Source organism: Pollicipes pollicipes, unplaced genomic scaffold, assembly GCF_011947565.3.
Source record: "Pollicipes pollicipes isolate AB1234 unplaced genomic scaffold, Ppol_2.1 Scaffold_7261;HRSCAF=8764_pilon_pilon_pilon, whole genome shotgun sequence".
Classification (NCBI taxonomy): Eukaryota; Metazoa; Arthropoda; class Thecostraca; order Pollicipedomorpha; family Pollicipedidae; genus Pollicipes; species Pollicipes pollicipes.
In genome coordinates, this window is record NW_023597054.1 from 62879195 (window position 1) to 62903158 (window position 23964).

At 51.8% G+C, this 23964-nt stretch overlaps 2 protein-coding genes across 3 annotated transcripts; both read left to right on the forward strand.

The window, feature by feature from the left end:
* The first annotated feature begins 823 nt into the window (after positions 1-823).
* On the forward strand, positions 824-7413 carry LOC119112752 (2-oxoglutarate and iron-dependent oxygenase domain-containing protein 2). 2 transcript variants are annotated; one of them, XM_037237031.1, is made up of 6 exons: positions 824-1382; positions 2428-2538; positions 2949-3038; positions 5559-5747; positions 6161-6336; positions 6709-7413. In XM_037237031.1, the coding sequence occupies exons 1-6, from the start codon at positions 1218-1220 to the stop codon at positions 6854-6856; spliced, it is 879 nt and encodes a 292-aa protein (XP_037092926.1). In that variant the 5' UTR covers positions 824-1217; the 3' UTR covers positions 6857-7413. The 2 variants fall into 2 exon arrangements, with proteins under 2 accessions (XP_037092926.1, XP_037092925.1); XM_037237030.1 differs by having other exon boundaries at positions 833-1382; positions 2817-3038.
* Positions 7414-16052: 8639 nt separating this feature from the next.
* On the forward strand, positions 16053-22353 carry caly (ubiquitin carboxyl-terminal hydrolase calypso). Its single transcript, XM_037235523.1, has 10 exons — positions 16053-16177; positions 17522-17599; positions 18698-18909; positions 19209-19334; positions 19707-19911; positions 20280-20454; positions 20966-21032; positions 21105-21218; positions 21530-21651; positions 21906-22353. The coding sequence occupies exons 2-10, from the start codon at positions 17542-17544 to the stop codon at positions 21958-21960; spliced, it is 1134 nt and encodes a 377-aa protein (XP_037091418.1). The 5' UTR covers positions 16053-16177; positions 17522-17541; the 3' UTR covers positions 21961-22353.
* The last annotated feature ends 1611 nt before the right edge of the window (positions 22354-23964 follow it).

Sequence of the window (23964 nt, forward strand, 5' to 3'; positions counted from 1 at the left end):
CCAGCACTCCAACCATCCATCCACTGGAGACGCGGGCCCAGGGGCCGAAAATTTGTGTATAGAAATGGTTCAGAAAAATAGAAATGGTTCAGAGTGAGTTGATGGATTTCGCGATTGTTGCATACACACTCAGCGCAGAACGATGGGAGTTTATTGGCTGGGAAGTTTTTCAGGCACAATCCCACACACGTGGCTTGGCGCGTCGCAATCAACTCGTGAGTTGGTTATATTTCCAAACGGCGCGGCGGAACATGTTGAAACATTGCCGTATTTCGCTGCGCTACAATACCACGGTGATCGTTGGATGTTTATCACGCAAAGAACCGACTTCTCGCACGGGATTCTGCATTTTTGCACTTCCTTGCCTCCAAGGCTGCCAATACGCGTATCCTTGACACGTACAACCATATGAAAGATTTTTGGAGGGTGTATAAGCCCGGTGCGTAACCGCCCCCCGTTTTGGAGGGTGCATGAGCGCGGTGCGTAACCGCGCTCCTTTTTGGAGGGTGTATACGCACTGCCTTTCAGATTTTGGTCTGCTGCATTATTAGCGGAGTAATATGGTTGATACTACCACATACCCGGGAGTCCCTTCTGGGACACCTGAAATTATGGGGGGGGGGGGGCATGCAGGGTACTTTTATCCCGCCTCAAAAGATGGGAGGGGAACAGCTTATCCCGCTGCCTCCCCGGTTACGCCGCCAATGGCAGTGCCCCATAACTCGGAATCGAAGCAAGGTGACGGTGTTTGCAGCCTGTGTTTTGGTTTTGGGTGTTATTGGGCGAGTTTTCCTAGACGCAAAGGTCATGTTATCCGGGACGGCATACATTTTTACTATTTGGCACCTCCATTGTGAAGGTTTTGTACCAATCGAACAAATAGTCTCGAAACATGAGATTCGTGATCAGTTTCGTCCGCCCTTTAGTCCTTACCATTTTTGGTAGACATATATACCTCATGCAAGACAATGTGCGAACGCCCTAAAGCTTCTGCGCGACTGCCTCGACTATGTGTGTAATTGGTTCACGTAATGCGCATTGCGTTGCCTTTGCTTAAGAGTATTGAAGGTGTGGATTGGATTGTTGCGGGTTGTGCTTATTTCGATTTAACTCGTAGCGCCATCTCGATGGGCCCATCGTTTCACTGATAGTACATCTTTGGTTTTGGGGCATGGTGTGCATCTATTGCATCTCCTGCGGGCGATAGGTTGCGTAAAATGCGTACGGTTTTTGGCATTTGCAAATGCTTTTACACGGAAAATATATATTTGAAGGAATTCAACCTTCATGTGACATACCTAAACAAGGCGCAGTTTTTGAAGGAATACTCCCCTGTGTTAAAGAAACTTGGATGCAATTGTCCAAAACACATGCCAGTTCAGGTGAGTTACCAGTACAATAGAAACATGATTTGCCTTGGTTGTTTTCAAGTTATGGGTGTTCATTATAATAAGGTATTTAAAATACTACTGTTAGCTGCTCAAACCATTGGAGAATACAGACTCACAACTTTTAACTTTACCGGGGTCAGCTGGGTCAGGGTTAACCACTATGTGGCCTGCTGTATGCTCTGTCAGTTGTTCACACATTTAACTGACATGTATTTTGCAATTTTGTTTTGGCTGAAATGACATGCTTAAACAATATGCTAGAAGGAACATGGTGTGAAATAGGTTGTTAGTAACATCAGATGCACAGCATAACTACAGGCTGATACATTGTATACATCATGGTGGTTTGCAAAACAATGATCAATTCTATAGTTATCCATCAAGTTGTGATGGCAGCATTCAATTGCTTTTAGAGTATTTTGATTACCTTTTAGATGGCTTAGCCTTCACTTGCCATCAATGAATGCATGTAGCAATAAATACATCACTTGTACATGCTACATGTTGAGATTGACTCAAAGACCACACAATATGAGGCCATTCAAGATGTTTGATAAGATGTGCTTTTGAGTGATATGTCAGTTGCAGACCTTGATCACATTATCCAAGGCATGGTCAAGAAAGATGATGTGATATGAGTTATGAATAATGTTGTGATATACACAGGTTTGTGCCATAAATAAAGGCTTAGACATTATATTCATAATTGCTTTGTGCAAAATTGATAGCCAATGTCCTAGTATAAAATCAATATTATCTGTTACTTATTGCTGGCAGGAAGTAATCACAAATAGGGTGCAGGGTACCTTCTTGATGGCTTTGCACATAGGCAATGGTTAGTACTAATGTATGCAGCTTGTTGAACAAGTGCCTAACAAAACATAATTATGAAACATTGATAATGTTTTTCAGCATAGGCTTTATTTGGAGTCTGTGTATGTTTTTTTAATTAGATCAAGCCCTGTGAAAAAGTTCATTCATAACAAGAACCATCCTACATACACTCATTTAAACTGAAACTATGATTCTTTCCAAGATTGAAGAAGAGGTAAATAGGAGAAAGCAGCTTCAAGGAGATGCAGCAGCCAGACACAAGTACATTCTCCAGCAATATGTCCCCAGAAACCCACTGGTGTATAAATTACAGGTATGCATTGCCTTTATTTTAATCTTTGAATCACTGTTTCCTGGTGGATTTGGTATACTGGAAAGTGGAATGAATAATGTCCAATGTCTTGCTGTGAGAGGCATTGTCCTGTACTCACCAGCAATTAGGTGAAGATATGTTGTTTGCCATCAATGATGGCGTAGTGGAAGAATTATTGGGAACTGCTTTGGCTGAGGAGGAAAATATTCAGGGTTTGTGGACTCATTCACCTGTGTTGCGTGTCGTGCTGACACTTGATGGACGCTCACTCCCTGCAGCCATATTTCCTGCATCCAAAGCTGCTGGAGCTGGTCCAGCTGGCGCGCACGGCTGATGTCACGGCTGAACAGCTGACCACGCGTGTGAAGAGTCTGCCAGGCCGCATCTACGCCTTTCCCGTGTTCACGCAGGAGTTCTGCCGCCAATTCCTGGAGGAGCTGCATCTCTTCGAGGAGTCAGACATGCCCAAGGGCCGTCCTAACACCATGAATAACCACGGGGTGAGTGGTTTGTGCTGACTCGCACATTTTTCAGGCATGTGGCGGTTTTAGTACAAAAGTATGCATGCACAAAGTGCGTATGCACAATGCCCGTACACAATTGTTCGTAAGCAAATGTACGTAAGGTGTAAAGTTCGTATGACAGAAGTGCGCACGAAAAAGTACTTACGCAAAAGTTCGTACGGAAATGTTGGAATGGTAAAGAGTACGTATGGAAAATCTTGGTGTTGACAAAAGTTCGTCAGGATAAAAGTTCGTATGGAATAAGTACATATGCGTACAATACGTGCGCGCTCGTTTGTACGCAATGAACATACGCGTATGTTCGAGGCGGATAAAGTTGGTTGAACACAAATCGTATGCAAAGGTTTGTGGACGACATCAGCTTCGGATTAGGGGGCCGTGGGTGCAACCCAGTTTCCGGGAATGGTGAGTATTTGGCCTATGGGGAGGCATAGAAACGATTGGGTTTGTTATGACGCAGGATTGGGAGTGTTTCTATTGGGAGTGTTTCAGGACATAGGGACCAGCAGAGTACCAAACTATGCATTGGCAGCCCTTAGGCTTCGCTGAAATTTGGCTTCCGGTGGTGATCAAGGTATTAATTCGAGTGAGTAATTTCTAGCTCTATCCGGTGTAGCGTGAGAAAGTTGCCCTTAGGCAATACTGGGTCAGATGCAAACGTGACCCCAATGAAGGGGGGGGGGGGGGTGCGTCAGAGCGGGATTTAGCTAGTGCGTCATTTTCTCTGGACTCCGATTTACTTTATATAAGTAATCTGTACTGGGTGGCACTGGCGCGTCAGTCCGCCGTATTTCATATGCGAGCTGACTGGTCGCGTCCGTGAGCTGGCGTCAGCGGCGCGCCGAACGGCGGGAGGCGAAGTCTTCGACAGAGGCATCAGGGTGAGGGATTGAGGGGAGCACAACAAACTCGGCTGGAGACCTGCGGTGGTAATGGTGATGGTAATGGTGATGACCGTGGATAAACCTAATGGTAATGGTGTCGGGTGACCTGCGGTGGTAAGCTTCCAGTGCCCTCCATCCCAGGGTTATCTTGCACTAACCCAATTGATTGAAGTTAATTTGCTGGATGCCTTTGGCGGTCAAAGCTTATCTTATGAATAATTAGATATGTCATGATACTTGACCTAGCCTATGCAGTTGTCACCGTCTACCGCCCCCCCCCCCCCCCCCCGTCTTCAGTGGGCGAGATGTGATAGGCCCCGCATTTACCACTTATCTGGCGCCTGACGCCAAGAATGAAGATCTGCTTTCCCATGTGCAGTATACACATTTTCATGCAAAGTTTCCGTACACACTATTGTCAGAACCTCATCCCTGATGAACGGTTTTGTGCAGTTGTGTACTCGTATCTGATATCGGGATTCGAACCTTTATTACGTGCTCTTGTTAAATGAATGCTACCCATGAACAACATTCACATCTGAACAGTGGAGCTCAAAGATTTGATTACGAACTTTTCATACGAATTAATGCGCGTTACGAACATTTTCGCCACGAACTTTTCTCTGACGAAGAATTAGCCATACGATCTTTATCTATATGCACTTGTGCCATTACGAACTTTTGCCATACTTACTGTATCCTATGTACTTTATCCCACGAAAATTTTCATCGTAATTGTTCTATGCATACTTTTGTTCGCATCTGTTTCGGGCATGTGTGTAGACTTGTTAGTCGTTTAAATCAGCCTCGCTCATTCTGTCAGAATATCCACACCGCGTATTTAACCTGTTGAAAATACAAACGCATATTGATGCAAGCTGGGGTATCACTGCCCTCGTGACCTCATTGATGTACGCTAGGGTGTCACTGCCCACGTGACGCCTTTCACTAAAAAAACCAAATCATCATCAACAAAAACCAAAAAAGTCATAGAAATATGAGTGAACTAACCACGTGGTTCTGTCAGGCTGCTGCGGCGCGGCAGCTGAGTTTCTTGTGTAGCCGGCTGCAATGGGTCGGTTGGGCTGGTATAACTACGCTGTTTGCTACGCCGACATCATTCTTGAGACGGCTTCCTGACATAGAAACAGGTGCCAAATGCATCACCTCTTGACTGTTGTCATCGCCAACCATGCAGTAATCGAGCAGACTGCCTAGGGCGGTTGGCATGACGTTCAACTGAGACCATGCTCTCTAGAAACTGTCAGAGTTCTGGCGCTTTCTGGTGCATTCTTTAGAAAGGAGAACGAAGGTTGTTGTTGCCACCTTCACGATTTTTCAGTCTCGTCTGTGCCATTGCGTCCCCCTGGCTACACAGCTGTACGGTACTCGGTACACGGTACAAGATACCAGGTACATGGTACACGGTAGTCGGCACGTAGTCCGCGGTATGCGGTACTCGATACAGGGCACACGGCACTCGGTGCACGGTACTCCGTACACGGTACATAGTACACGGTGATCGGACTCACCTGGTCACGAAACGTTTCCGTCGGCATGTGTCGCCTGTTCCATTGTCCTTGCGGCGGCTTACAGCGATGGCTGTCCTCAGATCCTGCTGGACGAGCTGGGCATGAACCAGGAGTTCTTCGACGTGCTGCGCGAGGAGTACATCCAGCCTATCACGGCGCTGCTGTACCCGGAGCTGGGCGGCGAGAGTCTCGACTCGCACAAGGTGTTCGTGGTGAAGTACAAGCAGGGCGAGGACGAGGATCTGGGTTGCCATTTCGACAACGCCGAGGTGAGGTGCGACGGCGGGCCGAGGCTGGGACTGGCGCCTCGTCGGTGCACGCCATCCTAGTCGGCGACGACGTTGGTAGTGGGTTACTTTAATTGGCATTTGTCTCGCCCCGCCAGGTTTTGATCGATAGCGTCCTATGGGAGGTGTCATGCATGTGATGTGGCGCTTTGTAGGCTAAATGCCGGTGGTTATTGAAGTCGCTATCGCAGTTGCTGCTAACGCTGAGTATGTCCCTTTGGACATCAGTTACAAACACCTCGGCGATGTACTGGCCATGCACACCGCAGCTGGTGTAGCGGGCAGCGCGTGTGCCGGCTCGCTTCGATGAGCTTCTTAGGCAGACTTCTGCACGCGGCCGCGCTCAATCAACTGCAAGCCCCGAACATCAATGAACATCGCACTCCACCCGGCAGCTATCGATGAACGTCTCGCTGAACGATGGCTACGAGAGCGGTGAGCTGTACTTCAGTCACATGGCCGAGGAGCCGGCCACCGAGGACCGCCTCATTTACCAGCACCAGATGGGCGTGGGCGCACTGCACAGGGGGCAGCACCTGCACGGCGCCATGCCCATCGAGGACGGAGAAAGGTCAGCCGGCGACCGACGGCCGCCAAGACAACGACACGGGGCTGCGGATGGACGTTTGAACGCCCAGTTGCCTTTGCAATCTTGATGTTGGATCGTTCAGTCGCCGTCATCAGCTCCGTCACGCAGGACTGAAGCCATTTTTGCTCGGGTTCGAGGAGCCATTACCCGCTCGTTTTCACGTCCTTGCTGACCTAGTCATCACTGTTGATGCCAGTCTCCAGAGGAGATCGTGGCTCGACGCAGTGCGGTGGCCGTGTTTCGGTGGCAGCGTTCCCCTGAGGCAAAGCTGCCCCCGTGCCTCGATTGCCCAGGCTACCCGATGGCAAGCGTCGTTCCTCGACGGCGTTTGACGGCGGCGCTGTCTGCGCCCAGGTATAACCTGATCCTGTGGCTGCGGTCGTCGCGGGTGCGAAACCAGCGGTGCCCGATGTGCCGGCGCCGACCTGCCATCGTGCCGGTCAGCTACGGCACCGGCGACGGCTTCGTCCAGTACACCGAGGACGTGTGCGCCACATCCTGAGGCCCTGGGGCATCCGCCAGTGATCGGCCGGCGCGCGGGCGGCGCGCGGACGGATCAGCCCTGTCCGCAGAAGTTGTGCGGGACGGGCCGGCTGTGGGCAGGCACTGCACTCCAGGAGGATGACGGATCGGATCTTCGTGGGAATTCCAGTGACAGTTCTCCATTGGCATGGGTGCGGTATGCTGCAAAGTGTTCAATTTGGTGACGACCACGTGCTCTAGTCGTGAATTTTGACATGCGTAAAATTCGAATTGCGTCCACGTATTCACCAGTTCAGAGCTTCGGCGTGAACGGTTATGCTGCTATAAATCTGTCGGAAGACACTCATGTTATGTTTATATAGCGCTATGAGGCGCTTTGTACGTCCAAATGCCATGATACTTTTTGATTTATGTTCGAATGAAGTTTCTGCGTGTTATGGAAACGGCTAAATGCTGCAGTGGTAGTGTCACGTGCCTTAGTTACATTGTTAGTCAAATATGTTGATCTGTGCACATGACCACTTGTGCATAAAATTTGTATGCAGTCACTGCAAGAATAGAATATTTCGGCTTAAACGCGTTGTAACTCAGCTATATCAGAGCAATGGCAAGGGAAAGGAGAAACATGTGTCTAGAAGAAATGTCCTGAAGGGATCAGGGTGACAAGGAGATGCCGTGGCTCCAGTTAGGTGAGGAACTCAAAGATGTCGTTTTGTTGGTCCGAGCCCTCGGACGAGTGTCATACGTATCAGCTGTGTGATCAGCTGACCAGCTTTTCGCTGAAATGCGAGCGCGATGAACTCCGCTTGTCATAGCTCGCCATGGGCTGCGCCGCCGGCGATACGGGACAAGCTCGTCCAATCAAGGTGAAGTCCAGGGTGGTGCATTGGACCGGTCGCCTTAAGAAGGTAATGACGAGCGTTTATTGTTTTACTCCGAATCACCTGGGGCCAAGGGGCGCTTGTTATTCGGAGTGCCGCCCAGAGATCTGTTGCTCGATACCCAGCGGGTCGTGCGGGACAAACGTGCACAACAGTCATCTGGGTAAATTCAACGTCTTACATTAGAGAAGTCTACTGATAGTGGCTTCGGCCGAGACCTGCGTGGCGTTGTGCGGGATTGCGCGCACGGGGCGAGCCCCACGGGCAGTAGCTTCCAGCAGTGCGTGCGAACCCTGCAAACGATGTTCGTGAAAACTGATTAGTTAGGATGGGCAGGTTCATGGTTGTACCACCCATGAGATCTATTTTGATGGTGAATTGTGCGTGAGGCTAAGTGGGTACGTCCATTGCTTGTGGCACGAGGAGCCACAAATTGTCGAGCACCCTGACCTACCCGGTATTGTGTTGGGATCGATAGAGCCTGTAAGACGCGCTGAGGGTGGCTTTCACGAGACTGGAGCAACGTTTTCCGGGTTAGCTTTACTTCATCCACTATCCGCGAGGGTTTTGTCCACATGTATTGTCCTGGGCTGACCTTGGAATGTCAGCCCGAGACTGTTCAAGAAGAACTGGCTACATTTTTCAGAGACCGGGGCGGTTGTAGCCTGGGCTAGTTGGCTAGAGTCGGGAGCATATCGATTCCCAGTTTTGGACCCGTCGCGGAGTTGGTTGCGTTACGGTGTCTGGTTTGATTGTAATGTTATCACATGAGTCGATATGACATCATCTGATGTGGATTTTGGTGAAGACCTCTAAGGCACCTTGGCGTCCGAGGTTTAACATGGAAAAGGACGCACACTGTGCACCGTTCGGGGCCGTACACAAATGACTTAATAGATGGTGGGGAAGAGGCATATGATGTAACATAACCAGCTACGTATTGTGGGGAAAGATGGCATTGGACAGAATGGCATTACGCTCTGGTGTGGCTGCATGCCATTTTGACATGACTCGGGATGGATCCATGGATCAGCGTACTCAGGTTCAGGCTGATGCTGATCCCCCAGTCCACAATGACTACATAATGCTCCTCAGTGCAGGGGTAGGCAAGGTCTGAAGACATTGTACACCAATGCGGACCAGTTCCTTAGTAAAAGGGATGATTTATGTATCCTTATTTATGACCATAACCCAGGACATCGTGCTGTTGACTGAGGCCCTTCCTAAAGCCCAGAAGCTTCCTATTGCGCCATCTTTCATCAATTTCCGGATACACCCTGCACACAAACTTTAATCTATCTCAGCCCAACCTCGGATCTAGTGGTAGGACAGGCATATGTGTCCATGTGTCCAACTTACTAAACGCAGATGAACACTGAATGGGTCAAGTCATCTGGAGCAAGTGTGGCTGAAAATTGCCTTGACTGGGTAGGATGCCCTGTTACTTGGCTGCATATACAGTATTCCAGAAGTCCATCAGGCAACATCCAAGACAGTATGGGCCAATTGGAAGACTTTCTTCAGAGAGCATGCAGAGCCCAGTCTTCTCACTGGATGGTTGCAGGTGACTTTAACTTGCCTCAGATTGACTGGGCAACAGAGGGGTCGTCAGCTCCAGAGAGCCACCCAACCCACTCACTGAAAGACACCATTCAGGGCAGTTCTTGTTCCAGCATGTCCAGCAACCAACGCGCTACCGGGTTGACGAAGCTCCTAGTGTTCTGTACCTCATTTTCACAAATGAGGGCATGGTGAGCCAAATTAAATACCTGCCTGGGCTAGGTAACAGTGGACCATGTGGTAATCAGGTACACTTTGGTCTGCTACTCTGGGATACAAACTCCTCGTCCCGGCCAGCTGACACACACATGTTACGAGCATCTGGCTGACACCCTCACGTCAATGGACTGGTCCCTGATGGACCAGTCCATTGACATGCAGCCAAAGAAGACTAGGGAAAGACTATGGCGAACGTACACGCGGACTCAGGATGTTCTGGACCATGCCAGGTTCGTGCGTTGTCGCAATGACCTTCGGAAGTTGACCAGAAACCTTCGGAAAGAACATGAGATTAAATTAGTAGCAGACCTCAAAAGAGACCTCAAGGCCTTTTGGAGGCACGCCAACTCAAGACTACGCACAAGATGCAGGGTAGAGGACCTTCTTGGCGATGATGGAGTGTTGACCAGCAGTAACGAAGGGAAGGCTAATGTCCTCTGTAAATTCTTCGCCAGTGTTTTCACGGACGAAGGGACTAGTGCCATGCCTGTGTCACCGTGCAACTTAACTGGACCGTTTCTGGATGACGTGGCCATCTCTACTCAGGCAGTGGCAAATAAATTGCCCGCTCTGAAGACCTCGAGCGCCCCTGGGCCAGACAATGTGCATCCAGGGTTTCTTCGCGAGTCCGCAGATGTCCTAGCAGTACCCCTCAGCATGCTTTTCCGAAAATCTTAAGCATCCGGAAGGCTCCCCGTAGAGTAGAAGCTTGGCGGGGTAGTCCCGATCCTCAAGAGGGGTAACCGACAATCTCCAGCGAGGTACCGCCCAGCGAGCCTGCAGTGCCTATGTATCGTCGAAATGAAAATAACTCACATTCCTCTGTATTATCATACCCTACCGGGCTACCATATAAAATGAACCCCTGTTTGACCTTGAATAAATAAACATTCCCCCACCGACCGTTACCGCGCGTTTTATCGTTCGCACCGAACCAGACCATACGCGAGCTGATCCAGCTCCATAAACACCACATTCGGCGACGAGGTATTTTTTCGAACTCGCCGGAGAGATTACCATACCCCAGCACCCTGTACGTGATCCATACGGCAACTTATCTGCATATCAAGGCGAGCCAAGTTGGCGGCCGCCATGTCGCCGCCCGCGTCACCGCCGTTCGACCCCAACGAACAACCCGTGGGTCCGCGATGTACCAAATGGTTATCCCGTTTTGACAACTACCTGATCGCACCAAATATCACTAATCCTATCACGAATCCTGTGGGCTGTGCGGAGGAACCTACCCGCACGACGGTGGTCCCACCAAGTGTCCAGCACACAGAAAGACGTGTTACCAATGTGGCAGTGAACCACTTAAGCCACATGTGCCGCTCAGGAGCCGCCAGATCGCACATGCCACAGACCAACCGAACCCCGAAGTACAATCACAATCCCATGAAGAAGAAGTCTTCGGTGCGTCCGGTCACTGAACAGACGGAGTCATCTAGTGATGATTAGTACATTTACGCTCTGGCTACACGTCAAACGCAGCCACGCACAACCGTGCAGGTCGCAGGCATATCAGTCGGTGTCATTATCGACACAGGGGCCAACAAAAACCTGATCGACAGCATCACGTTCCAACAACTGCGCCCACCACCGCAGCTCGCTCCCACCAAGACAGGGTTATTCGCCTACGGAGCCACCGACCCTCTGCCGATAACAGGGGTATCACGGCCCCAGTAACGCACGGAAACCGCACCGTCACGACCAGCTTCTTCGTCGTGGAAGGGGCACACGGATCGCTCCTCAGCTTCCAAACGGCGAAGGACCTCAACCTGCTGGAAGTCATTCAAGAGGTGACAAGCAACCCTCCAGGCAGAACGCTGATCAAAGACCTACTGAAACCCATCCCATCACCGAAGGAATCGGCAAACTCAAAGACCATCAAGTGGAACTCCATGTTGACCCAGCGGTAAAACCCATCGCTCAACCGCACGGGCGCATACCGTTTCACACACGGAAAGCTCTGGAGAAGGAACTCCACTCGCTCCAGGAATAGGACATCATCGAATCTGTCACCGGACCGACGCCGTGGGTATCCCCAGTCGTGTGCGTCCCCAAACCCAAGGACCCGACAGCTATCCGCGTGTGTGTGGATATGCGCCGTGTGAATACCGCTATCCAAAGAGAGACACCTCACTCCAACAGCAGACGACATCATCCACGACCTAAACGAAGCAAAGGTATTCAGCAAGATCGACCTACGTTCAGGATATCATCAGCTGGCACTCCACCCGAGCAGCAGACCGATCACGACCTTCTCAACTCACAAGGGTTTGTTCCGCTACAAGCGTCTCAGCTTTGGTGTGTGCTCAGCCAGCGAAGTCTTCCAGAGCGTCATCCACCACACGCTCAGTGGCATTGGAGGAGTCCGCAACTTCTCTGACGATATCATCGTCTTCGGTTTAAACCAAGCCGAACACGACAGAGCCCTGACCAAGGTCATCCAAAGGCCGCATGAAAAAGGGCTGACCATCAACCGTGAGAAGTGCGCGTTCAACCAGAACAAACTGACCTTCTTCGGCTACATCTTCTCATCGGAGGGAATGTCAGCAGATCCCAAGAAGGTATCGGCGATCGCGAACACAAAGGCACCAGAGAACCCATCGGAAGTGCGAAGCTTCCTCGGCATGACAGACTATCCGTCACGGTTCATACCGAACTACGCCGACCTCACGAGCCCGCTGCGAGACCTCACCAAGAAAGACACCCCTTGGGAGTGGACCAGCCATCACGAGACCTCCTTTCAGCGACTTAAAGAAGCTCTGAGTAGCTCTGGAACTATGTCCTACTTTGATCAGAAGAAGGATACGTGCCTCATCGTAGACGTCAGTCCGCACGGACTCGGTGCCATCCTGTGCCAGACCACGCCTGAAAATCCTGAGGACATCAAGGTCATCGCATACGGAAGTCGTGCTCTGACCAGCGTGGAAAGTCGGTATTCACAACCCGAGCGAGAAGCCCTCGCCATCGTCTGGGGATGCGAACACTTTCACCTATACATACACAGTCAGAAGGTGAAAGTTGTAACGGACCACAAGCTGGTGCAACTCATCTGGAGCAACCCCGCGTCGAACCCTCCTGCAAGGGTCGAGCGCTGGGGTCTGCGCCTGCAACCGTACGATCTCGAAATCGTCTACCGACCTGGAAAGGACAACCCAGCCGACTACATGTCACGCCATCCACTAACCAACGATTCAAGCGACGGAATCACCCTGTCCGATCAGACGGAAGCCTTCATCAACTTGGTCATGAATTCTGGTGTACCAAAAGCCATGACTCTCGAGGAAATCCAGACCTACACTGCAAGAGATGGCACTCTGCAGAAGGTCCTCGAGCTGGTGAAGTCGAACCAGTGGCACACTGTCACTCACCGATCTCGAGAAACCGGTTAAGACGACGTCGACTACGACGCCCTGAAATGCTTCGCAGCCATCCATGGAGATCTGACTGTCTCAGAATACAACACCGTCATCCTTCTTGGAAATCGGCTGGTCATCCCCGCTGCGCTGCAAAGTAAGGCCATCGCCCTGGCCCATCAAGCACACCAAGGCATCGTCAAGACGAAGAAACTCCTGAGAGAGGAAGTGTGGTTCCCACGCATCGATACACAAGTGGAAGCCACCATCAAGACCTGCACTGCATGCCAAGTCACCGAACCAGTTCGACAGAAGGAACCTCTTCAGATGTCGCCGCTCCCAACTGGACCATGGAAGGAGCTGTCTGCTGATTTCTGGGGACCTTTTCCACCGGGCGAATATCTCCATGTTGTAATCAACGACTACTCGAGATTCCCGGTTGTCCGTACGACAAAATCAACCTCTGCTCGTACCATCATCCCCATCCTGGACGACATCTTCTCGATGTTCGGGATTCCCGATGTGATGAGAACAGACAACGGACCTCCGTTCAATGGACATGATTTCGCCCAGTTCACGAACTACATCGGCTTCAAACAAGATCACCCCGTTGTGGCCAAGAGCTAACGGAGAGGCAGAACGTTTCATGAGAACGCTATCAAAAGCTGTGAAAGCTGCTGTCGTCGAGCAACACCCGATTAAGCAGGAAATGAACAAGTTTCTGCGAAACTACCGATCGACACCGCACACCACTACTCAGAAGAGCCCGGCTGAACTACTGTACGGTCGCGCAGTGAAGATCATGCCACCGTCTCCGATGACGACACATCCGGAGGATGGAAGACTCCGCGAGACGGACACAGCCGCGAATAAAAAGATGAAAGAACAAGGTGACCGTGGAGCCAAGACAACGAATCTTCAAATCGGAGACCAAGTTCTGATCCCGGAATTTAAGAAGGGAAAGCTGACACCTCGGTTCTGCCCAGCGCCGTACGAAGTGACTGGAATCCAAGGCACCATGGTCACCGCATCACGTGGATGTCACCAGGTGACGAGAAACGCGTCGCTATTTAAAGCGTGCCCGCACCTCCATGGACAGGACGCAGATCGCTCCGAAGGAGAGGACGAAGAACAGGCGATAGATGGCATCCTCGAGTCCATGCGGCGCCACACCCCTACTCTCCGCGCCGCTACTGCGTCCTCCCACGCCACGACGTTGTCCCTGGCGCCAGTGTGTTCCCGACCATGCGTCACCGTGCGCGGCGCCAGCCCGCGTGGATGAAGGACTATGTATAAGCAATCATCTGAAGAAGGGGAGGGATGTAGTGTCTATGTATCGTCGAAATGAAAATAATTCACATTCCCCTGTATTATCATACCCTCCCAGGCTACCATATGAAATGAACCCCTGTTTGACCCTGAATAAATGAACAGTTTCCCCACTGACCGTTACCACGCGTTTTATGGTTTGCACCGAACCAGACCATACGCGAACTGATCCAGCTCCATAAACACCACAGAACCTTACTGCCATTCCCTTCAAGATACTCGAAACTTTCGTCCGTGATGCCCTACTAATCACTTCTCGGAGTCTGGACTTCTTCATGCAGCCCAGCATGGGTTTCTCCCTAAGCGGTTCTGTACCACCCAGCTGCTAGAGGTCATGGAGGATCGGAACGCCGCGGTAGAGGATGGGGAGCCGGTGGACGTGGCGTACCTGGACTTCAGCAGAGCATTTGTTTCCGTGCCCCATAACCGCCTGCTCTTCAAGTTCCATGCTTACGGTGTGAGAGTTAATTTGCTACGCTGGATCAGGGCTTCTCTTACTCACCGGATGCAGAGAGTGCGGGCCCAGGGCTCAAAGTCGGACTGGACCGATGTCGTCAACGGCATCCCGCAAGGGTCAGTACTTGGACCAACGCTCTTCATAATTTTCGTGAACGATCTGCCAGAACAAGTGCGAAGCGTGGTCAAGATGTTTGCGGAGACACCAAGGTCTACTGTCGTGTCCCGAGGCCCCTGACTAACTCACCTCTGCAGGCTGACCTCGACGTCCTGACCAGGTGGTCAAAGGAGTGGCTGCTCCCCTTTAGTGCAGCAAAGTGCAAAATAATGCACATCGGGAAGTGTAACCCGGGGCTGGCGTACTTCTTGGACGGCGCCGAAATCGCGGTAGAGTCTACCGAGAAGTACCTCGGGATCTTCGGGGATTACCGGCTCCAGTTCCACGTGCAGACGGCGGAAGCGATCTCCAAGGCCAACCACATGCTGGCGGTCGTGAGGCGGTCTTTTGCCAATATCGATGCTCACACATTGCCATTGCTTTTTAAGATCTTAGTACGTCCGTACATAGAGTATGACAACGTTATCTGGGGGCCGTTCGGCAAACTGGACCAGAAGCGGCTGGAACGGGCTCAGCGACGAGCTACCCGGCTTGTCTATGAAGTGAGGCGCCAGCCATACTCTGAGAGGCTCAGACTCCTTCAGTTGCCCTCGCTGTACTATCATCGTCGTAGAAGAGACATGGTAACAGTGTACCAGCTGTTTCACGGAGGTATGGCGCTGTCGGAAGAGGAGTTCCTGACAAGGCACAACTCGGAGGTGACGAGAGGACACCAATGGAAACTCAGAAAACCTCGAGCTAGGACTCCCGTCCGTCGTAACTCATTCAGTACGCGGGTTGTCAACGACTGGAACGCTCTTCCACACCCGGTCGTGTCGTCAACCTCAGTTGAACAGTTCAAGTCTAGGCTCGATATACACTGGGCTGACATGTAAGACGTCCCACACTGAATCTTCCCATAATTTGAGACTGTTTGGTTACTGGGCGGGAGCCTGACGAGACCAAGACCTGCAGGCCTAGTGGCCTTTTATAATTCCCAATCAACATAAGGTAAGGTAAGGTAAGGTAAGGCAAGGTAAGGACATTGAAAAATGTGTCAACAGTGAGAAGAGCTCTCGTCTAGCGTTATCAGTGCGTAAACAGGGGAAAAGCCTGCGAATGCAAAAAGGCTTGCCATATTTGGAGGGCGTGGATATATACCCGGAAGCACAGCCACAAAAATATAAATTCGCATGAATTTATATGACGTCATTTTAAACAGCTGAGGACATCTATGAATTTTTAGATATGCTTGAAAGTACAAGGCTTGAAATGTTTGCCTACGAGTTTGATTACAAAGTACACGGGTTGGAGTGCGTGGAAGGCCGGGAGATTGAAGTCTGGAATTTGGGTTTCTGGAGGTAGAAATGGGACGATAAAGCGACATTTATGATTCTGTGGGTTTGGGTGACGCTTTAGCCAGTGTACTTCATCTGGTAAGTTTCCATAGGTAGTTTGAAGTGAGTAGTTTGAGTAATGATGCCATGATTTGGGCCATTCGACCAGGGCCTTTTCATGCGATGGCTGTTATTTGCTGTTCAGGTCGTGAGCTACTGCTTTTCGAAAAAGAACAGTCAGAATGCCAATGTTATGGACCCACTGTCTCTACCAAGAAACGAAGAGTTGTGCTGAACATTCTGTGTATGGCAGGGACCAAGGCTGCAGAGACATCCCGGTGACTGTTTCTGTGAACACAGTGTAAATCCAAGGGCTGAATCTGGCAATTGGTCATCACCATTTTTCGTGATTACAGAGCCATTAATTCAACAAAGAATAATGTTGCTGAGGTAATTTTTCACAAAAACCAAGCTTGATTCAAGCAAAATGTGTTTAAAAAGCAGGATAATTTGGCTTGAACTGAGTTAAGCAAAATTTTGCTCCATGTTAAGCTTAACAGACAACAAGAAGGCATCCAGCAGAGAGGGTGGAGTTTTTTTCAGAGTGGCATTCATCACCATACTCATATATTGTCCAAAGGGCAGTTCAAGACAGTTGTCAGGGCTGATAAAACAAAAGTTGGGGGATCCTTTGCTTAATGAAAAGGCTCCAGACATTGAAGGGGCTTCCTTAATATTTTCCCATTGCCAGTATTCCACCTAGATATTCCAACTCCTGGCATATAACATTGTACCTGTCTTGGAGCTGGCTATAGTTTTGGATGGTGTTTGAAGGGTTTAAAAAAACAAATTTAATCAGCCAAAATAATACTAGCCCAAGCAGCTCATGACATTTTGAATTGGAGTCTTAGACCTTGTGTAAGTGAAGCCAGTAGCTATGCTGCTGCCAAATAAGGCCTACCCTATTTGGATATCTGGAAAAAATGGAGTGCAGTTATCACCTCTTCTGGTGGAGACTTACAGGTATTTTTGGATCACTGAGCCATGGTGAAAAGAAATGTAGTTAGCATACATCATTGTTAATGCTTAGCCTCAGCCAAATGGAGCCAGCAAACTAGGTAGGTTTGCTGGCCCTATACAGGCAGGCAAGGCACCTGTATAATGGGATACTTTTGATTAGCAAATATGTCAAGATGACAACTGGATCAATATCACTGTTATGCCTTGGCTCAAATAATAATGGATGGTAGGCTGCACAGCATTGTTGATCTTGCTACTTAGGATCCTGCCAATAACTTCTGTAACATATCCAAGTTTGGATGGTTATGTGTCATAGGACCTCAGGAGATGTGCTCAGATACCCTTGATTCATGACACATTTCCTACTAGTACTGATAAACATTTTATGCAGAGCCTAATTTGATATCCTTTTGTGTTTGCCAGCATCTGACCATCTTGCAAGAATGCTGCTGGGCTTGAGCCATCTATATGATGGCTGGATGGAATTGGAAAGTGATCCAGGTGAGAGGCAACCATACTGACAGTATCCCAGCTGTAGTCATTTTGTGGCTCTTTTCTCATGAGCATACCTGTCCCAATCTTGTAAGACAGTGCAATGGATACAGAGGGTGGAAACATTTGTTGCAGTTACCGTGCTTTCCACAGAGGCTAGAGCTGAACCACAGCAAAGCAGGTGTCTTCTATCTGATGGTGACTAGGGTCCATTGTCTAACCAGTCAGGATAGCCAATTTTGTCACTTGTGTTATGCCTCATAGGCAGTTTCACATATCCCATGCATATGTGGCCTGTTTTATGCATTAATATGTACTATTGCTGTGCAGCACAGGTCCCCCCCCACCCCCTCTTGTATGGGCTCTGCCACCTTAGAGTGCACCAAAACCAGCCAACACTATTCTAGAGATTTCACTGAAAAAAGTCTCACCAAGACATCATTGTTGTTCCAGCTCCTTCAACATCATTGGATCTGCCTCATTCCCCCTGTCTTCAGTAGAGATAACTTCATGCCAAATGCTGACTATGTTTGCCAGGACAGTCTGTTCCTTTTGATTTTGTTCAGTGGTGCTTTTGCCTGCTCACTATGGTGGTGGGTGGTTGCTGATTTTGTGATCACACACTTCAAAAGGTCATGCAATGAAAATTTTTCATTGGGGGAACAGAATCTCACACCCAACCTCATTCATAATTAAAATGCAGCATCACAATCTATGACCGTCATCACTGAGTCAAGCTATGGGGATTGATGAGCACTCATGGGAAGAAAGTAAGGCTTGTGGTGGCATGCAGCAAGAGATGATAAAAGACACTCAGTCACCATGCCAGCCTAGGCCTAGCTCCCACACCACTGTCACAATTTGTTGGAAGACTGCTGGAATGAGCCATCAGTGTCTGTTTTGCACTGCATGCACTGTTTTCAGTCAAGCAATCAAACATGATACAGTAATATTTTAAGGTAGCAATGTGATGGAAAGGTGAAAACAACAGATTTGTGGGCATACATAGCCACCCATTTGGTACCATACCAAACTGGATAAAAGTTGATTACCTTCACGTTTTGGTCATCTTCATGTCACATGCATCTTGATCAACATTTATTGCAGGCCTCTTTACTCTACTGTTGGAAGATTTTGGTGTCAAAGGACTTCAGGTGGAGGAGATTTATGACATCAGCAAGTCTGCCGACGAAAAGACGTTTGGGTACATCCTGTTGTTTCGCTGGATGGAGGAGCGGCGCGCTCGGCGCCAGACCTGTGACAAGGACAGCTTTCTGATGGATGAAGAAGAGGTCAATAGTATCTTCTTTGCGCAACAGGTATGTTCACCTCACATGCATAGATTGCAGCATGATGTTTACTGAAGCGTTTGAATAATTGTGTCAACTTCATCCATGTGTTTTGACATTTCTGAAGAGGTAGTGGCTTGTCCTGGAAATACTCTGTGATCTTGAGGAATGCCCTTTTCACGCCATGGCTGTCAAGACTTGCTTTCCACGGCAAGCTTGGCTGCACTTTCGTAATACGTGACATTTCCGAGCTGTGATCTGTTAGTCCGGCTGCCCAGTCATTAACATTTATATTAACCTACTGCCACATTAAACTGCTGCTGCTTCAGGTGGTTCCCAACAGCTGCGCCACTCACGCTCTGGTCTCAATCCTGCTCAACTGCTGCGATGTGGACCTCGGCCCCACTCTGACCAACTTCAAACACCATGTGGAAGGGATGAATCCAGAGAACAAGGTAAGTAAGTATTCAGCTGTTCCAACATTGGTTATTTTCATGAACTGGATTGGCACGTGTGATAAGTGGTTCCTCCTCATTGTCCACGACGTCATTTGTGTTCCTAGGGACTCCAGTTCAGGTTCTTGCTGTAGATGCATTATGTCCTGGCATAGCACAGCAGTGTTTTCACTCATGTTGTCTGTTAAACTATGTCTTGCACTGCAATCCCGATGTGCCACGGTCCCCACTCAATTGACTGAAGTCTGTTCACTTTGTCACATTCGCCCAGCCTCGCCAGACCACGGTCCGCGGCGCCCCGCTCTCTCCCCCTCCCTCGCCCGGAGCGCAGCCGGTCTGTGCTCCGCTCACCGCCGCTGCCGCTGCCGCCAGGGCCTCGCCATCGGCAACACTGCCGAGCTGGCGTGGGCCCACAACTCGCACGCGGCGCAGCAGGCACACCGCGTGCAGGAGCGGCCGGCCGTCGGCCTACCGGTCGGCAGGTCGGCCGCCGAGACCTTCCACTACGTCAGCTACGTGCCCATCAACGGCCGCCTGTTCGAGCTGGACGGCCTCAAGCCCGGTCCCATCGACCACGGTGAGAGGACGCGGCGAAAGGATGGCGCAGAGACGGACTGTGACGCGTCTTGTAGCGCACCCCGCGCCCCGTCGTGTACCGAACAACCCTGCGGAGCACCCGCACACTACTGCGATGCACTTTGTGCTTCTGTAGTGTGTTGTGGCGCGCCCCCGTGTACTGCAGAGCACCCGTGCACTACTGCGACGCACTTGGTGCTCCCGCATTGTGTTGTGCCGCGCCGCCGTGTACCCAGTTCCGCTGTGGTGTACTCGCGCTTTGCGGCGTAGCTCGACTCCCTGTCGTGCTCCTCGGTATGCGCGCGAAGTGCGTATGGCGGCGGCCGTCTCACGTCTCGGTTGTCTGAACGCCTGCCTGGCGTCCGTCAGGACCGTGGGCGGCCGGCGAGGAGTGGACGGACAAATTCCGGCGCGTCATCTCGGACCGGCTGGGCATCGCCACCAGCGGCCAGCCGTACCACGACATCCGCTTTAACCTGATGAGCGTCGTGTCGGACCGCCGGATCACGCTGACGCGGCGACTCAGCTCACTCAAAGCCGACATGTGAGCCGGGGGAACGGACGGCGGGGACCCGGGAACGGGGAAGTGGGGGACGAAGACCGGGGAGGTGGGGGGGGGGGGAGGGGGGGGGGGCATATGAGGGATCTCGAAAGGCGGGAACAGCGGAAAGAGGGGGAGGACTGAGTGAGGCCGTGGAAGGATGCCCTCTGGAGTTGGTTGAGATTTGCTAGCATTTGCGTTGGTTCCGTGCGAGGCGACAACAACAGATTGTTGGAGATGTTTTGGTCGTTTCCGTGCACGTGCCTGAACGCAAGTAACGCTGCTTTTCATTGGAAGAAATCTGAAGTCAACAGTTTTCCGTTTCTCGCGCCAGTTAGTGAGAGCTCATATGCTGTCGCACATTACCGAAGTGCAGGAGCTGTGCATCCTGATGACGACTCTCAGCCCTAGCTGCTCGCGCTGTCCTGTTTTCGCACACTGTGCTGAGCGGGAGGCGGCCGATGACCTGCGCCCGACGTCTCCCTCTCGTCTGACGCCACCCACCTGCCGACAGCTGGTGGCTATACAGGAGCGGACAGCGCGAGCCGGAGGAGGCGGCCGACGCGCGCCCGCTGTCGGCCGAGCTTCGGGCGCACGCGGCGCGCGAGCCGTCGGCCGCCGCCGCCACCACCGACTCCGCACTGCGCCGCGCGGCAGCGCGCTGGCCGGCTGAGCGGCGCGGCGCCGTCCACAGTCTGCTGCAGCGCGATGCCCGGCTGTTGGAGGAGCGGCTGCGGGACGAGCTCGACAAGCGGAAAAAGTACCAGGTGCGCGGCGGCGGCGCGGCCCCGGTGTAGCGCGGGTGTGGCTGGGAGCTCGTACCGCAGCCGGTGGGTCGCCGGGCGGTGCGTTGTTGGTGATCGCGGACCGGTGAGGGGAAGCGTGCTGGTTTGTCGGCGTGTATGGGGGAGGAGTGTGCCGTATCTGATGGTGTTGGTTCTGGCCTGCTGTGTTGGAGGGGAGGGCAGGGGGTGGGACCGCGCCGTCCTCAGCGGCCGGCCGACCGTGCTGTGGCGGTCGGCCGGGTCCGCGCCGCCGGGACCGGAGCGAGCCGACCGTGTCGTTTGGCCGTCCTCAGGTGGAGGCGAGCCGCCGCACGCACGACTACGACCCGTTCATCACCACCTACCTCTCAATGCTGGCCGCCGAGGGTCTGCTAGGAGAGCTAGTGCAGCAGCAGATGTACCCGAGCAAGTACAGGTACGAATGCTGTGGATGTGTGCTGACCGTCAAACGCCTGCCGCCGTCGACCCAACTGGTGTGAACAACGCGACTGCAGGGATGTGGAACGTTCTGGGGCACACTCCAAGCTGTTTCGCAGTTATGGACCATGCGTGGGGTTATTTGATCGTAAATGTTGGATCATGCGTGTTGCCATTTGCGATGTTTTTGGTTGTGCGGTCATAGTTTGTGTCTTGTATCCGACGGCTAAAGCTGTCGTCTTTTGCTTTCAGGATCATTGAAAAGCAAGAGTGCAAGGGCAAACGGAAAGGCCGCAAACGGAAGTAGCGACCTCAATGGTGTGATTATGATATGCAAACATTGGAGATGTAATCTCGTTTGTCTTAGGCGGGGGTGAGCAGGCATCACCGCGCTAGCCGGGCGTGCGTAGACTTCGCCTTGTGACCGCCCATTGCTCATCAGCTCATCGTTGTCAAAAACAGGCTGTTGTTCGTCTCCTGTTACTGAGAATGTCATTCTGCATAGTTTTGTTTTCAATAATGACGGACCAACATCATTTATGGCTTGGACTAAATAGTTACTTATCGACGGTAGTGTATGATGTGCATTACCGCCCTACGAGCAGCGAAAGGCGGTCGCTTGCCAGACGATTTGTCCATGAACTGTCGTATTGAATTATCTGATGTCTCATTTTTTGGACAATACACGGATGTGTAGGTGTAATGTGCTTTTAATTCCGCGCGAGAATGCATTGACGCCGCTCACATGCCTTCCACCTTGTCGCTCGCTCATCCCACACACCACTTGCCACCTACCCAGCATCCACCACGTACCGTACAACACCTACCACTTGCCTAACATCTAACACTACAGTCCTACCATCCATCGCCACAAGGAGCACCTGCAAGAAAGAAGGCAGAAGTGCTTTCCGCGGGGCTGAATAACCAGTGGCTGACTAAACACGAGAGCCAATAGCCAGAACGCACGGCCTTTGCATACCCCCTCCCCCCCATAGGCAGGGGTTTGAGCTTTCCGAGCGGAAGGCATTGTGACAAGCGGTCGCGTCGTAATTGCCATTCAGTTTGTGCACTAGTGCTTTATTTCTGCACTACCATAACCGGACGTTAGGGCAACTGGCTGGGGGCTGCCAGCGGCTGCGGGCGATGCCTTGATCTGGCGGCCGTCGGCCGGTGCGCCAGTTAATGAGGCTAATCGGCCACTGTCGAGATCCGTGGTCCGAGTAACGGCTTGTGATAGCATCTGCACGCCCAGACCCACGGCCCGCGTAGCGACCTGTGATGGCACCGGGGACGTTGAGAACCGTGGTCCGAGTGACGGCCTGTGACGACACCGGCGCGCCACACCCGCGGCCCGCGTAGCGACCTATGATGGCACCGGGGACACTGAGATCCGTGGCCCGAGTGACGGCCTGTGACGACACCGGCGCGCCAGGCCCGCGGCCCGCGTAGCGACCTGTGATGGCACCGGGGACATTGAGATCCGTGGCCCGGGTAACGGCCTATGACGACACCGGCGCGCCAGGCCCGCGGCCCGCATAGCGACCTGTGATGGCACCGGGGACACTGAGATCCGTGGCCCGAGTAACGGCCTGTGACGACACCGGCGCGCCAGACCCGCGGCCCGCGTAGCGACCTGTGATGGCACCGGGGACATTGAGATCCGTGGCCCGAGTAACGGCCTGCGACGACACCGGCGCGCCAGACCCGCGGCCCGCTTAGCGACCTGTGATGGCACCGGGGACATTGAGAACCGTGGTCCGAGTGACGGCCTGTGATGACATCGGCGCGCCGAGCCATTTCAACCAGCATCCGCGAACCCGAAAATGTGAACGCCGCACTAATAGCCTCTCATTCGTTGGAGCCGAGCAACCAGGGCGGCAGATAGTAGACAGTGATGAAGTGGCAGGAGTGGCATCCAGAGCGACGGTCGGGCGCGGACCGACCGATGCCGTTTTCGGTGATGTTTTCCTCGTGAATACTGAACTACCGCTAACGTCACGCACAGTGTACCGAGACACCACGGTATTCACAGCCTAAGAACAGCCATGCATTGCCGCTGCCAACAGCAGCTCTGAGCAGGAGGCCGCCTTGAGCGGATACGGAGAGGTGGCTGTACTATGCTGTGTGGTGCTATACAGGTACATCATTATGAGATGAGGCGGAATAAACGTAAGGAGCAGCCGGCCCAGTATGGTGTTCTGATGAAGCATTCGAGCTTGGTACCCGGTTGGAAGTGGGTCTGTGGATACTGGGGTGAGTACAAATATTGAGCGCGTGTTACTGAACACGAGCCCTCCCTGATCGGGGGAGG